A 15,659-nucleotide genomic window follows, 5' to 3' on the forward strand; every position below is an offset into this window, starting at 1 on the left:
GAACAGAGACACTTGGGAGAGGCGAGGACACACAGGATAGGTGCTAGTCTCCACAACCCAGTCAGGCATTTCATCTCAGTAGCCTATTTTTAAATCAAAACAGCAGAGAAACAGAAACATTTCAAGCCTCTCTCTTTACTGCAGAAAAGGGCAAGTCATGCTGCCAGCAGCAGAGCAGGATTCATGAGGACATACGAGCACAAGCAACACCACAAAGTAACCATCCATTTTTCACGAAATACAAGTAATCGCTTAACTCAGACTTTGTACTTTCCAGTAGTGTGATAAATAACCATCTCTTTTTACCCATACAACATTTCCCGTTCCTCAAAAGAATAGCAAAGTTTCAAAGATACCAGTCCCACTTCTGTACCCAAAGCCAGACACCGCACACTGTTCATAGCTATTGATGGTAGATCACACTAAAGAAGGATGAGAAAGAAAGTATCTTAAACTATTGCCTCCTAGCAGCACTGAAAACACACATTTTCCACCAGCTGTTAAAGCAGAAACATTTTGTACTTTCAATACTGTTGGAAAACATGTAATGGCACAAGTTCAGCTATAAGCAAGCAGCTGTTGGAACAGAGGCACCAATACAACATTAGCTAACAGCATCAGCAACTGCCTAGAAGTGGGAAATATGGAAACGCAACCACCTCCAGCATTCACCTGCAACGTGACAAGTCACATCAGCAGTATTATGATTCACATATGAAATTCTAACATGAAAGGCTTTTAAGGATCAGATACAGTCTTTGCAATCCCACAGTACAAAATTTAATACACTGAAATCTCATTTTAGAGCAATTAAATTCAGCTGGCATTTGCTGGGGAGAAAGGGAAGCACGAAAAACACTGGAAATAGCAATTGTAGGTTTTGCACTACACATAATATAAATTTACAAAACATCACGAAGTTCAAGCAGTGTGAGAATGTGAAAACACTTTAAGCAGCAAGATGTCATACAGTTTCTTCACTTTGTCTTAAAGCAGTTCTGTGATGTTAACCCTCAACAATCTTGCCAACCACCACATTCTTCTGCCAGTGCTTACAATGAAGTACAGAAAAATTGCATAGCTTGTCAACAGCTATGGATGAGATGAGCCTACAAGCAGAAGTCAGCTGTCTTGACCATGCTTCCATGACACCTTGTTTCCTCCCTGGAGCCCAAGCAAGATGCCAGTTCAGCAGCACACCCCTACATGAATGAACATCTGTCTTTCATAAATATCAACAATTAATAGCAGTGTATTCTCTGGTAACACTTAAAATTGTTGCTCAAGAGAACAAGTGAAGAGAAACAATCCTTAGCTTTATACAAAAAGAGAAGAAAAATTGAAATCAGGTTCAGGCCACGTATTAGCTCTACAAGATTAATATATATTTATAATCCAAGATAAAAGTTACTGTCAAGTGAAGTCCTAAAAACTCAATACCAATTTGCTGGGAGACATTATTAGATAATACAACCTCCTCATGAGTCACTCACCTGAAAGAAGTCTTGCCAAAGCTAGTCGTGGACCTGTAATTTGAAATTTAAAAGAAAACTTACAAAACAGTTGGAAACTAAAGTAAACACTAGAAATAACAGGCAAGATTAGAAATAAATTTAAACAGTGCCATACAAACATACATCTCCTTTAGCTGCCAAGTATTATTTTTTCTAAGTTCGTCAGTGACAAAATAGGCAAGATTTTTGACTAATAGAAAAATCCAGATCTCATACTAGAAAAACCCAAAGGTTTCAAGGTGGCTGCTTACACTCTTACAGAAAGCTTTTGTTGCAACAATTTTCCCAATTGCATTGAATGCCTGGTGTTTCACAGCACTTATATATGTCAATGTAGGGCTTAACTAGTTCCTAAATTTTCTTTTACAGAACAATAATTTCCAAGTTTTCTGCTAAGCAGACAAAACAGACATTTGCAACAAGCATTATCCACAGGAAGGATTTCATAATGAAATATGCACACACTCTCTGCTTTAATTTCCAGCCAGCTTCATGTGTTCCATAAAACAAACACATTTGTGCCATTATAAAATGATCCAGGAAGCCCTTTCACCTTTAATAATTTTGTGTAATCCTTCTGTGCAATCAAGAACATTTTGCTTCTGGAACCTCAACATTGGGAAGCCACAGCACACCCTCCCCACAGCAGATCCACACCGGGTCAGCGTGCTGCCCTGGCATTAGACTATCCCCGACCTCTATTTCCTGCTTCATTTTAAGTTTTTCAGAGGTGCATTTCGACTAGAACACCTCCTGCTTGCATTCCAGTTGGAACTAATTTCTTGTTCATTATCCCTTATCTCTTGCATAAAAAATGGGAGGATCAGTTACTCAAAACTACTGTTTTACTGCCAAGAACAGCAGGCAGGGTCCATATCCAGTATCTGAGGCTACTTTTCAATATACTAAATCTCATTTTAGAGCTTCCAATATTAAGTCAAGACTGTAATAGGCACATGAGACAAAGTGTTGATTCAATATAAGTTCACCTTGCTAGTTTAGTTTTCTGAATGAATCTGATGAGTTGGCTTTGAAACAGCAATTCAGATCACATGAAGCTCTTGTCTGTCCACACTAATTTTAAGTCAGCTCAGCTATGGTTTGTCCCCCTGCCAACAGAAAGATTGCATGCTCCAACTCATTTAGCAGCGATACAATTGTACAGATTCAGTATCAATGGGGAACTGGGGCCTCATAATCGTTGTCTGTCAATGAAGGCAGAACACCTACTAATGTGTTTAATTTATTGTTTTAAATATTAGCTCTAATAGAAGACATTTTCCGATATGCTGGGATTACACACATCTCTTCAGAGGCAGAACTGAGTCTCGTAGGAAAATGAGAACGCTGTGATTCTGTCTTCACAGGATTATTTATCCTCCATCAATTCAAGGCAGAGATATAGAAAGAATTCAGCCCAAAGAAATTCTTCATCCAGTAAAAATGCCAGAGGTCCTGTCTCAGGTATGTATAATAAACAAATTCTGCAAAGCATTAGGTAAACACATGAATGTTTTCAAAATCTCAATTTCAACCTTATCGTCTCAAGACCCTGAGGTTTACCATTACAGGAACCAGTAGAAAAAGGAACACCAGAAAGCCAAATCTTTCCTAAAGCAGAAGCATATCACTGACAGAAAATTCCCCTTACTTATAAGCTGTGTGTTCCTAACTTTGATATATCAATCACTTGCAGGACAAAAATCTTGATGTCTTGGTAATTCACAACTTAAGGGGTACAGATGAGAAGTCAGAGCCCTAAACTAAATTCTCCAAAATGTCTCAATTCAGGAGAATGCTCTCATACAGAGATTAAACTCAGTGACTTCAACCACTGATTACAAAAGCTTGGGCTCTTCTAGTTGCAAAGACTTAATTTCTCTTTATTAGAGATTCAACAGTCACTGAAGTCTGATGCATTAAGATATTCTTTTGGTAGCTAAGACTACGGATTCAAGTCAGATTTTAGTGTTCACACAGATTCAAATCTGTATTTGCTATTTCAGTTTTTAATAAAAAGAAATGCTACTAAAGAACATTTGCTACACTAATTGTTCTTGTCTGCTGAGCTTCATTTGTATGGAAATTGAAATTTGATTAAACATACAAACCCAGCACTTAAGTGTTATTTCAATTTTAAGCTATTACTCTGAAATGCATGTATTGGAAAAGATAAGCTCAAAGTACAGGGTCTGGTTTTGTACGTCAGCTTTCCACAAACAATGGCAGTTTTGTGTGTTGCTTCTCATACACTTTGCTTCTCAACATTGGATCTGGTACATCCTCTGGCATCATTTTTATTTACAGGCTGAAGGAAAACTAAAGACAAAAATACTGCCTGCTTTCTCAGTCTTAAATCACTCATTGTCCCAAACTAAATGAACTAACCTGTAAGAGAATATTCTGTACAGATTTCAAGAAGCAATTGCAGCTATCAAAAGCTGATTAAGCATTAACAAAAACTCTGACTACAAGTGCTTAGGCCAGTAACATTTCTTATTCGGATTTTAACTTGTCCAACAGGTCTGTCTTATATTTTATAACACTAAATCTACATACTTAAGACCTGTACCTACATGTTGCACTATCATTTCATATGCTAACATACTTAAGTATAGTAAAATTGAAAATTTTTCTTAAATCACTGTTTGTATATAACCTCACTCATACTAAACTGTATGAGCATGATCAAATCCTAGCATCTTCAGCAAGAAGCCTAACCCCTAAGTCCTGAGCTCCTCCTACCGATTTTGCTCAAAAAATGCCTGCAAACAAGTATCAGAAACTAAACAACAAAAGGAACACCACATCCATCATCATCACAAAAACACAGCTCCACATCTAATGCAGAAGCATAGACTGGTATTTACTGAAGTAACAGAAACATTAAAATATTCTTAATGCTCCAAACACAATACCACAACGGTTTTCTTAATTTAATCCTCAGCAGATATGTGGGGAAAAAAAACATCCTTAAGCTAGTCCTCTGCACCTGAAAAGCACTTTTCCTAACATGGACTTCTCTCAAGTGCAGAGGGGAGCTTCACCAGAGCAGGTACCATACCTCACAGAAAGCTCCTGACAATCTGCCAGCATGTCCAGAGCACAGCAGTCCTGCCCAGGCACTGCTTGTGGTGGCCAGAAGTCAGTTGAACAGTTTTCAGTGACAGCGAAGACAACTAGAAACTTGCACTTGAGGATGTTCTGACACAGTCTTCAAACAGGTTTGCTTGTTTTTAACTTCTCTTTGAGATCTCACAGATCCCATGCAAAGGTTCCGATTTCAGGCAAGTGAAGCCATACCTAAATGGTGCTCTCCCTCAGCTCCAGATCTCAGAGTTTTCACTATCCATTCATCTCTCAGCAGGTTTCTTTATGTCACTTTGTGAATCTTACTTGTTTTTATATTTATCCTTATCCCACCTGCTGCTGCATTCAGTGTAGTAGAGTTCATACAGTACTTCATAACAAAGCCACAGTAGGAGAAAAACAGACTCATAACACCACACTATTTTCAGAGAAGAAAACTATTTGTGAAGCTCACAATCCACCACCAGAGAACTATCCATTCCACAGATAAAGCTTATTAAAGTTTCTCAATAAAACTGGTTTACCGTTCCTCAAATTAAAAGCCTATAATTAAAACCTAAAGTCTACAGAAGAATTAAAAAGCTACAGAATGAGCACTCCATTTTCGTGTTCAGTTCCACAGAAGACAACGCTCAGCCATCCACCTGTGCTACTGAAAACATGCCTAAGCACAACCCTTCAGTCAGGCAGCTTTGGTTCAGCACAGCCTGAGTTTGTGCACACGGGTATGAAAGCACAATGGCACAGAGCCCAGGGGAAAAAAAGGAACCCACAACTATTCTCAAATTTAATTCCAGCTCCTGAAAATGAGGGATTCTGAAGTTATAATCCCATTTAGTAGGAATGCATGTGTGCCAATAATAAGAAACGTTAGAGGAACAGTCATTTTCTGCATGACCTCAGCATGTAGTTTCATGAAATAATTAAAATTGTGACAGCACTCCAGTTGAAAAACTGTGAATGCTTAATGAATAACTCTAATGAACATTCTGTATTACTCAATCTTCTGTCATAATAAGTTACGCTAGATGACCCTAACATCCATCAAAAGATTTTACAGTATGTTAAGGAACAGTAGTAGTCTCCTTCCCCTCACCCCCTCATATCAATATTATTACCTACACTCTGCACAAGCTTGGAACTGACCCAGTTTCTCCTTGCTCACAAGTGTCATTCACTGCAGTTCATTGTCTGCTCTTTGTCTGGAGGGCACACTCAATGCCACTATGGATTGAAAAAAAAAAAAAAAAAAGAAAAATCAAACCAAGAAAAAGCAGCTAAGGCAGTGCAAGAGACCCGGCATTCGGCCAAAGCAACAACAGCAGAGCTTCTTGAATGGGAACCCTGGCTATGATTTCCTAAGACTCAGAAAATACAGACTTTGTGCTTTATGAATGTGGACACATATTCCTAAGACTAAAATCAGAGGGGAATAAAAAAAGTATACATTTCCCAATTCCCCCATACTGCTAAAACCAAACAGAAACCAAAATATGCTACTTGAACTAAGCCAAAAGAACACCGTAGATTAGGCAATGCAGCATTCCAGACCAAAAACCAGTTTATTTTCATAGCAGTGTGGATACCAGCTGAACAACAGGGTGGTATTCCCCCACCTCTCTCACAAGACACTGTTGTATTATGACAGTAAGTAAACAGGCAGAGGGGAAAAGCAAAATACAGCAGTGGCATAAAGAGCACTTGGCACAAACAAAATCTAAACAAAATCAAAAACAAAATCAAAGCCACAGGTACTCATGAATGCTTTAATGTGGCTCAGAATTAAAGCCTACAATTCCTCTACACTAACAACCTTGTTCAGGACTTCAGATGTTTTGTACAGCCTTAGGTGGGACTTAAGTCTTAGTACTTAACTGTGACAAGTGACCTAAACCTGTGCAGCACTAAAGTTTTTGACTTTTCCCTAAAGAAAGTCCAATCAGTAAGATTGGTGCAAATGCCAATCACACTTCACAACTAAATTCACTAAGCAACTTCAAGCAAGCTTGAGAAAGGAGTCAAGACTAGAAAGCTGTGGTGAGCAGTGCAAGTTTTGGAAAGCCTAGAGCCAGTGTAAGGAAAGGAACCAATAAGTGTCCTGAACTTCAGAGGGCAAGAAGCCCACACGTGGCTCACTCTGCTCAGCAGTCAGTTGCCAGCACATGTGCACATCCTTCTGTCACTGTGGTGGGGTGGCTTCCCACCTGGCAGCAGGGGAAGTGGTGACTGGGGTAGCTGAACCCTTGCATGAGAAGACCCTGCCAGACTCCCGGCCTCCTCCTGCTAGAGAATCTATTGTGGACAGCCAGGGGGGACATGGGGAAAATACAGCCTCATGAGATCAGAGCCATCAGCCAAGAGTACTACAGCAGAGGAGCACAGAGACATGGGAGACAAGCCCACTGGCGTCCAGGTTTCATGAAACTCCACCACTTATGAAACATGCTTATGCGTGCTAAGAAAATAGCACTACTCCTCACCCAATTTAAATCCAGTCACACACACAACATATTAATTCTCCCAACAAATGCAGCAACAGAAAAAAAGTCCATTAAGAGCAACATCAGTAGTGAAATATTTCACAAGTCAACAGTTCTGCCCAGAAAAGAGCACCACCACAACCAGCACTTTCTCTCCTACAACCCATATACCCAGGCTGGGACAGGTGATTATCCCACATACACCACAAATACTTGAACTTATCTGAGTACCTCAGCTTAACTACTTCCAGATTCCATCCTCAGCCCTCACCACAAACCTTCAACTTCCAAACACAGCTTTTACAAGATCCTCATACTCCTTTGCAACTAAATACTCCAGAACATCACATTAACATACACATACTCTTCTTGCCCATTTGCAGTTCTTCACAAAGCTGTTGTCACTCTGAACAAGGAAAAAGCATCTGGTTCTCTGCCCTGTCTCCACAAGTTTTTAGCATTACCTGCACCTCTTTCCTCCCATAAGGCATCTGCAGTAGTCCTTCACCAATATAAACTCCAGTACTTTTCAGAATCACCTCTGGCACGTCCTGAACTACACAGCAGAGCCAGCAACCTTAGAAAGACCAGTATGGTAATTTGAATACCAGCAACATTTTTTTTTTTTCCCCAATATCTGATAGTCTCTGCACAAGCTGCTTGTTGGGAAGCCTCTAAAAAGCAACCTAGAGGAACTACCAATAAAAGTAATCTAGAAAGTTATTTCTATATCTCCAGCTATTACCACTGGGTAGCTGCCAACTCAAAATTACCCCAAACAAATCTAAATATGTGAGGTAGTTCTCTTCCAACACACTACATTCTCAGAATTATAAAAGTACACATCCTATCAAGTCAGGCTGGACCAATACCTGTTCCTATGCAAAACAGTTTACCCTTAAAAAGGATCACCAGGGAAAGAAGCTGTATTCACTCTGACCCCATATACTGTAGGTGTTAAAAAAAAAAGCTAAAACCAACAAATACTCTATAGGGATCAGAGTTTTCCACAGACGAAAGAAAAATTTAAATCCAAAGTTTTACATGAACTACATTATTATTTTCTTTAGATCAGGTTTCAACAAGAAGAGTATTCAGATGAAACATGATAACAGCAATTCAAGAACTGAAGAACTGCCAGAGTAATCACAGGGTAATCAAGGCTAATTTGTAGCCACCATTAAACTAAAAGTAGGAATTGCCAGATTTCAGCAATATTAGTTAGCAAGCCCAATTACTTCCAACAAGATAACACATGTTCCTAACGAAAAAAAAAAAAAAATTGGGGGAAAAAAGGACATAGTAAGTACAGGATTCAATAGTATTCAAGCATATCCTTAAAACCTTCAGCACCTGAGCAATCCAAACAAATTCAATGAAAATACACAATTTAAGGCAAAGTAGGTATTTAGAATACCCTGCTGAATTAAAATATGAGAAACTGCAATAATCTTTAATGCTAAATAGGTAACAAAATCCTACCTATGAAGTCAGATATTTTTAACCACTTCACTCTACAAAAAATAATGCCATTTCTTCATTTCAAACCTGAATGAACATGGAAGAAGCTCTCTACAGGGTCCTAAGGAAGGTCATGGTCTTAAGAAATTTGGTCTTAGAGAGGAATCTAAAAATTCAGGGAGACAAGAAACCTGCACATGAGCACTATTAATACACAGGTCACAGTGAAAAAAAAAGCTTTTACTCCTGTTTCATTTTTTTAATTTGCATCTTGTACAAGACTTGATGAGCAAACACCTAGAATGCTTAAAAGAAAAAATTCGATATACAGAAATAATCTGACCTCAAATACAGAAAACCTGTTTCATCCTTGGCAAAGTAGCTAGTGCAGTGACTGTGGTGTACTGGTGCTAATGGCTCACGCTTCCAGTGGCATTCCCTAGCTCAGCTGAAGCTGAACATGGCAGGAATTAAGCCAGTTCGTCACTGCTGCATTAGTCCACACTGTGCAAGACACTTTGCTTTCTTCTTCCACAGTAAAACAATTACTGGAACAGAAATTTCATATATCTAACCCCTAAGTTTAATAATTCTATCAGAACTCAGCAAATAAAACTAACCGATTTACAGAAAACACACTTAACCCTCTATGGATACTTCTCTCTTTCCCTACAGCTTGTAACAGCTCAACTACTACAGAGACTCTTCAGCTCTTCAACCAGCTTGTTATGAACCTGTGACAGAGCATGAAACTTGATCTTTGTCATTTTTTTAGCTGTCACATCAACAGAAAAATTACATTTGATTCCATTATTGCTCAGAAAGACACAGGTGAGCCCTCACACACTATAGCATCCTGAGACCATTTCTCTCCAATCTGCTTACTACAAGAGTTGAAGGGGAACAAGGCATTTGATTAAGTCTTTGCACTTGGATTACACGCCTGCAAGATCCTCGATTTATCAAAGATTTTTCCAAGAACTCATTAGGAGAGTACAATTGTTACTTCATTTCAATCAGTAAAGTGTAATTTAAGCATAACAAATAATCTCGCAAATTCAACAGAGAGAAAACATAGAAGCAGTTTTGACTGTTCCTAGATTAAAAGAAGTTGTAACATGTTTTAGAAGTTTAGCATACACAAGGCAAAACTGGGCACTAACTCAAACCAAGCAGGTGTTAGAAGCAAGATTGTTTTCCTGAAGACATGTTACCTTAAAGTGAGAAGAAACTTCTTTAAACACCTAAAGAAATATTGGCACAGACAAAACATTCAGATGCTGAAGGACAACACTAACAGTTTTACATAAAATTCTTTTCATTCATGTAAACTTGATGCTTGACACCCACCCTCGTATCAGCTCATCTCCCCTCCCCCAGACCTGAGGGCAGAGCTGGACTGGGCGAGCCACAGTCCTGGCTGGAGCTGAGCTCCCCCCACACACATCCAAGGGCTGTGCTCACTCACTTCAAACCCCAGCTGCTGTGGTATTGCCCCCTCTGCTCTGCACATCCCAGTAACAGAACACAAAAACATCGAGCCTTCAGCATTTCAAAGTGACACCTGAAGCTCTTTCTAGAAAACACAGTTGTAGCCAGCCCAGAATACCCAGCATCATTCCTCCAAAAACAACACTCAATCCCTTTTTCTGCTAGCTCCAATTCCCAAATAATTTCACTGAGTATGCCACATACCTGGTCTCATAGTGGGAAAGGGATGAGTAAGCACAGCAGAGGACAGATATGAAAGACAACAACACAGGAAAAAAACTATACAGTTGAAAAAAACTGCAAAGAAAAATACCAACAAAAGCTAATTCTGCACTTCCAGCCACCAAGCTGGCTGACAATTGTTAAGTGCTAATCAATAAACAGAAACTAAATATAATGGTTAGATCAAGCAGTTTTAATTTTAATTAAGTAGGAAGATGAATGTAATTTTGTTTATCTATAGTTAATGAGGCAACTATCAACTATCAATTTCCATTAAACTTAAAATCATGTATTTAAACAATCTAAACGGTAGGCAAACACTAAGAATAACTTCCTTAGGTGTTCCATACAGCAAATACCATTAAAATTCTGTTCATCAAACCCAGAATTAGCAGGCTGACCCTTTAATACAAAGGCAAAATTAAAAAAGTTTCACAGGAAACAAGATCCAGGAGAATTACACAGGTTGGGGAATGCAGACTAAAGGTTAATATCAAACTCATGTTTATAAGCAACTCGGTTGCTAGAGTTCTGCTACAGCTAATCAATAACTTCATCAAATGATCTGTGATTTCTCCTCAAGTCTACAGGTTGTCTACAAAGCTACCACTGGAAGTACAAGGCCAAGGTGTGAGCCTGCCACACAAGGGTCTTGAACAGTACATAAACCATTCCAGAGGGTGGAAAGCCAGGAAGGAACAGGCACTGCCAGGTACCCACTGCACCTACTGTTGCTGAAAAACTGGTGGGCCTGGCACCCAAACACTCTTGGGAAGTGTCAGTCTGTTCTTCAAAACTGCAGCACAAGAGGGACACATGCACGACTTTGTATTCAGAGAAAGGAATAACAAGCTGCAATGGCAGAACAAGCAACAGACTGGCAACAAGCCTTACCAAAAGAATCTGATGTTTGAAGTCTTTATCACAGGACATCGCTAAAAATGTGCTAAGACAAATATTCCTCAGGAATTGCCTGGGTGTACCAGATTTTGTTTTGGGACAGGAAGATGGAGGACCCAATCTCTTCATAACCCTTCCAGCCATAACTTTCTATCAGTCTACCCAGAACAAAAGATTAGCAAACCTTTTCCCATCCCTGGTTAGCCCTGAGATCACACAAGCAAAGACCAGCAGAGCCTCTCACCAAGCCTGTCATTAACTGTGACCTGTTCCTTTTCTACCTCAAGGACTTCCTTGTCCAGGCTACCAGTGCAAGAACCCCTCACACACTTGTCATTTTAAAATACTAAAACTCAAGCACCCGTGTTAACCCCTGAAAGGCAGGAATAGTGATGCCACTGACCTGCTTCCAGGTTCTGCTCCGGCCACATTTCAGGGACCAGAAGTTCAATCTGGGGTATGCAGGCTCTGCGTGGTGCAACCCATGTGAGGGCAAGAGGAAGTTCTGTTAATTCAGGGAGTTATTTATATGCATCCTTTAGGATGAAACAAGACCTTATAGAAGTTGCAAAAAAATCACTGTGTAAAACCCCAGAGACTCAGGCATTACTCAAAGATGGACCATAGAGGTAGCTGCTACCCTTGCACTAAAATTCAACATCAAAACCAGCCCTAACAAAGCTAATTCCATGGGACGGAATAATTCATTGAAGTCTTGGCTGGTTTTCTGACATTCAGTGGGGGATTTTACATCTTTCATACTCAGTATCTAAAATTTCTCTCTTCAGGCTTGCTGTGCCTTTCTCCCTAGCTGCTGAGAAGGAAGTAGCACTTCCACAGCTGCCTCCTCCTGCTACAGAGAGAGGATGCAGCAATGCTCTCTTCTCTATTGCTTCTGCTGCTCTTGCCTAATCTTCCTCTGCTCCCAAACCTACCATGGGCACATAGAAGGGGCACGTTGCAAGTTCCTTTTCTATTTTATTACTTCTCAGAACCAGACCAATGCATGCAAACAGCTCTCTGTCCACTGACTCCTTTCTTCTCCTTTACTTTGCAGCCACAGCTAGCAGTAAAACCACTCGCACCTCAGAAGTTTTGCCTTATAATTAACATCAGGAATTACCAGTCTTAAAGTATCAGACCTGCTAATAAGGTCTGATACCTTCTGCCTTGTCTCTCTGCAATGCTGATCCAGGTGCAAGAAAGCCTTTTCAAATCCATCACCCTGGCTTTGCAGCTCGCATCAACAGCAAAGAGCAGAGCACAGGAACACCAGGAAAACAGCACACAAATACGTAGCAGCAGGATTGGGGAAAAAAAAAATAAAACTAGTAGATTAAGTAGTAAGGGTATGAGGTGGGAACATAAGACTGGAAGACAGGCCAGCCCTACTTCCAGCAAAACTAACTGAGGAGGTCAGATAAAAACCCTTCTGCCTCTCACACCTAGAAGCCCTCACTTGGGAACTCGGCTAAATACAAAGATGGGAACTGTAGTTAACAAGGAACCACATAAATATTACTCACCACAGCTCTCACAAAGGTAGAGTCAGGGGCTGGGGGGAGCAAAATAAGGGCTTCTATTTGCCTACCAACAAAATCCTTTCAAAGCAGAGGAACACCGGGCCCAGGTCACATTTTATGGCTGATCTATTTGGGTTTCCAACTGAATTAACCAATACAAACTGACTGGCCAAACCCAGACATGTTCAGTCACAGCACACAAGTGGATCACCCTGAAACGATGCTGACTGTGGGCTTGTTTAGGCTTCTTCTCTGAGGAGCTCTGCCTTGCATTTAAGACCTCCAACTTTTGACTAAGCGACAAGAAAGAGCAGGCAATTTAAACACAGCATTGTCTTGTGTCAAGATACTAACACCCACTGGGTAAAAGCACAGCCATCAGCCACATACAAGCATGCACCAAACCGTATCAACAGTTCAAGCTTTAACTTAAAGTTGTGAGGTTTTTTAAAGCACTTGCACTGGCAAGCCTTTCTACACATTGCCTACTAGGTAAGTTGTGCAAAATTTTTAAAACCAGAACTTGTGTAATAAAATTACTTCCTCTAGCTAACTTTGAATTGGAGGAAAAAAGCTGCAAGAATGAGAATTCAATTGGCTTTTAGCTGCCTGGCAAATGCTCTAATAAGAAAGCCCGATGACCTACATTCACAAGGCTCTGTACTAAACCATTATTACAAAATCCAATATAAAGCCTGACCATGTTTAAGTGTTTTCCATTAGCAAGCAGCAGGACCTTGTTAGAGAAAGATGAAAACATGTTATTGTCTTTAGCAATGATGAGCTTAATTAATCCTCTAAACACTATTCTGAAACATGTCACCCTGATCATCCGGACTGTTTAAGTTCCCAATGTTACATACAGACACTGATACCTTTGCTTTTCAATTGTGCAATGGGATGTTAACAGGAACTTCCTAAAAATTCTCTGATTGTGCTGCAAAATTGAATTTATAACACTTTACATCTCTGATGCAACCAACAGCAATGCACCAGTGTTCAGAAACTGTCTAAATCCAAGCTAGCACCAGTACAGTTTCTGCTGACTCGGTCAGCACACTACCAAAATATTTCTTCACATAAAAACAGCTCTTGGCCAGCTCATCAGATAACCCAAAGCAGATGTTTTGAGATGTCCTTGAACAGATATCAAGCCAAACCCAACTGTGGTAAATATCCCCCAAAACAAGTGTCTGAACACTGGATATAATCAATTCAGTAAGTGTTTAAAGGAAATACTAAGGCCTTCCCTGTTCACAGTTGGAGAAGTCTGATACACTCAGCTTCAATTCACATGAGCCACTTCCAAACACATAACAAGTAACACAACTCGAGGAGAAATGCCCTACTTCAAAATAAAGAACTCTTTCAACAATGCATTATAAAGCAGGCAACTAGTCAGAGCAAGCAGTTTATGGTTAAAACAGAAAGGAAAATAAGGAAACGCCAGGACAACATAAATCCAAGAAGAGATTCTCAAAGGCACAAAATTACCATTAAAAAGCCACAGGGTCAGAAAAATCCAACTGCCTATGGTACCTTCAGGAACCCAAGACTCCACAGCTAGGGCTGACGTCATGGTATGTTGGATGTACCTGACACTGTTAGCAATGGCAATATTGTAGAAAAGTCACGTAACCAAGGGGGGGGGGGGGGGGAAAAAAAAAATCATGAAAAAAAGGAAATTTTAGTAAATTAAGAGAAAAAAAAATAAAGTGCAGAAAAAAAATAGGTCCACATAAAATCAGTGCCTTTCAGATTGCCTGAAAAGACACTACAGTTGAGGAGACTTAAAAGAAGGTTTTATTTATCTGAAGAGCACAGCAAGAACATGGATACAAAGCTACTGTCAAATTACCACGGAAGTACAAAGAGGTGCCTGATTCGCTGGGGCTGAATTGTGAAGGGACTACACATTCATTTCGGAGCACGTAAAACCTCCCAGGGCTCTGCAGCCCTCATCTCATAGCTCCAAGCACAGATTTAAGCTAAGCAAGCTGCAGGGATCCTTTCTAAACCAGTAAGACAGTTGCTACAATGCACAAGTTTAAAGAACCATAAAGAAAAACATCACTAGAAAAACAAATTATAAAAAGTTCGAATACTCTTTCTTTCTGAGGAAATACCTCCAAAAAGTTAAGGGAGACTTCTTCGCCATTGATTAAAATGATAAATTTGATTCTGTACATCTCCTGTACTGGCATGAATAAGATTTTCCCCATTTGCACCTTTTGTTTCAGAATCACCCACATACTACTTGATCTACTAAACAAGTGGATCTATTTGAGACAAGAGATTCACAACATTAAATGAAGCAAGCCAAAAAGTAAACACCACTGGCAAAAAGATATGAGGCCACCCTGAAGTGATGGGCTCCTTCCTGAGGAGAGGCATCACCATGGACAGCTCAAGCACCACACTCACCCGGAGCCTCCTAGTAAACAGGATGGATGAGCATCTTCCAAATGGAATTCAGAAATTCCTCATACAGCAAGGAATTCCAGCTGCATCACTACATCCAGCTACATTGCTTCACACTAGGCTCAGGAATACACATGGCTTAGGCAAATCCAAGGAATGCATATGGAGTTGCCATAGAGTCATCCAATTCTTCAGGTTTCAAAGCCTGTGGTGTATACTGAGCAGGCGAGAGTCAGGATTTGTTCGTAGGAAGGATGCCTCTGTTGGTGTGGCTACAGCACCACGAATCTCTAAAGCAGATACATCAGAGCACCAGTGGGAAAAACCTGTTTGCCTTAAAGAAGTAGACTTCACTGACAAACTTGTCTGGATCCATCTAGGATCAGCTGCTGACAGAGATTTGATATCAAACCACAGCAACAAACGTTCTGCCACAACAGAGGGAAAATGTCATTTTCCAACTTCTAGGGGGCTATAATGCTCAACATCTGAGTTCTGGGTCAAATCTACCTACCCACCCGTGAAACTACATGGACAGCTCTGAATCTCTGCTGAAC

The 15,659-nt window shown here is 40.1% G+C and overlaps 1 protein-coding gene across 1 annotated transcript in view; it reads right to left on the reverse strand.

Annotated features, from left to right (window-relative positions):
- The window catches only part of DGCR2 (DiGeorge syndrome critical region gene 2), a 41,362-nt gene extending 27,102 nt beyond the window's left edge, over positions 1-14,260 (reverse strand). The window contains exons 1-2 of the mRNA XM_008950150.1: positions 14,221-14,260; positions 1,494-1,526 (exon numbers count right to left, since the gene is read on the reverse strand). Of these exons, the coding sequence (XP_008948398.1) occupies positions 1,494-1,526; positions 14,221-14,260 (73 nt within the window). The remainder of the gene's footprint in view (positions 1-1,493; positions 1,527-14,220) is intronic.
- Positions 14,261-15,659: the final 1,399 nt, after the last annotated feature.

This window comes from Merops nubicus, unplaced genomic scaffold, assembly GCF_000691845.1.
Source record: "Merops nubicus isolate BGI_N331 unplaced genomic scaffold, ASM69184v1 scaffold45421, whole genome shotgun sequence".
NCBI classification, from domain to species: Eukaryota; Metazoa; Chordata; class Aves; order Coraciiformes; family Meropidae; genus Merops; species Merops nubicus.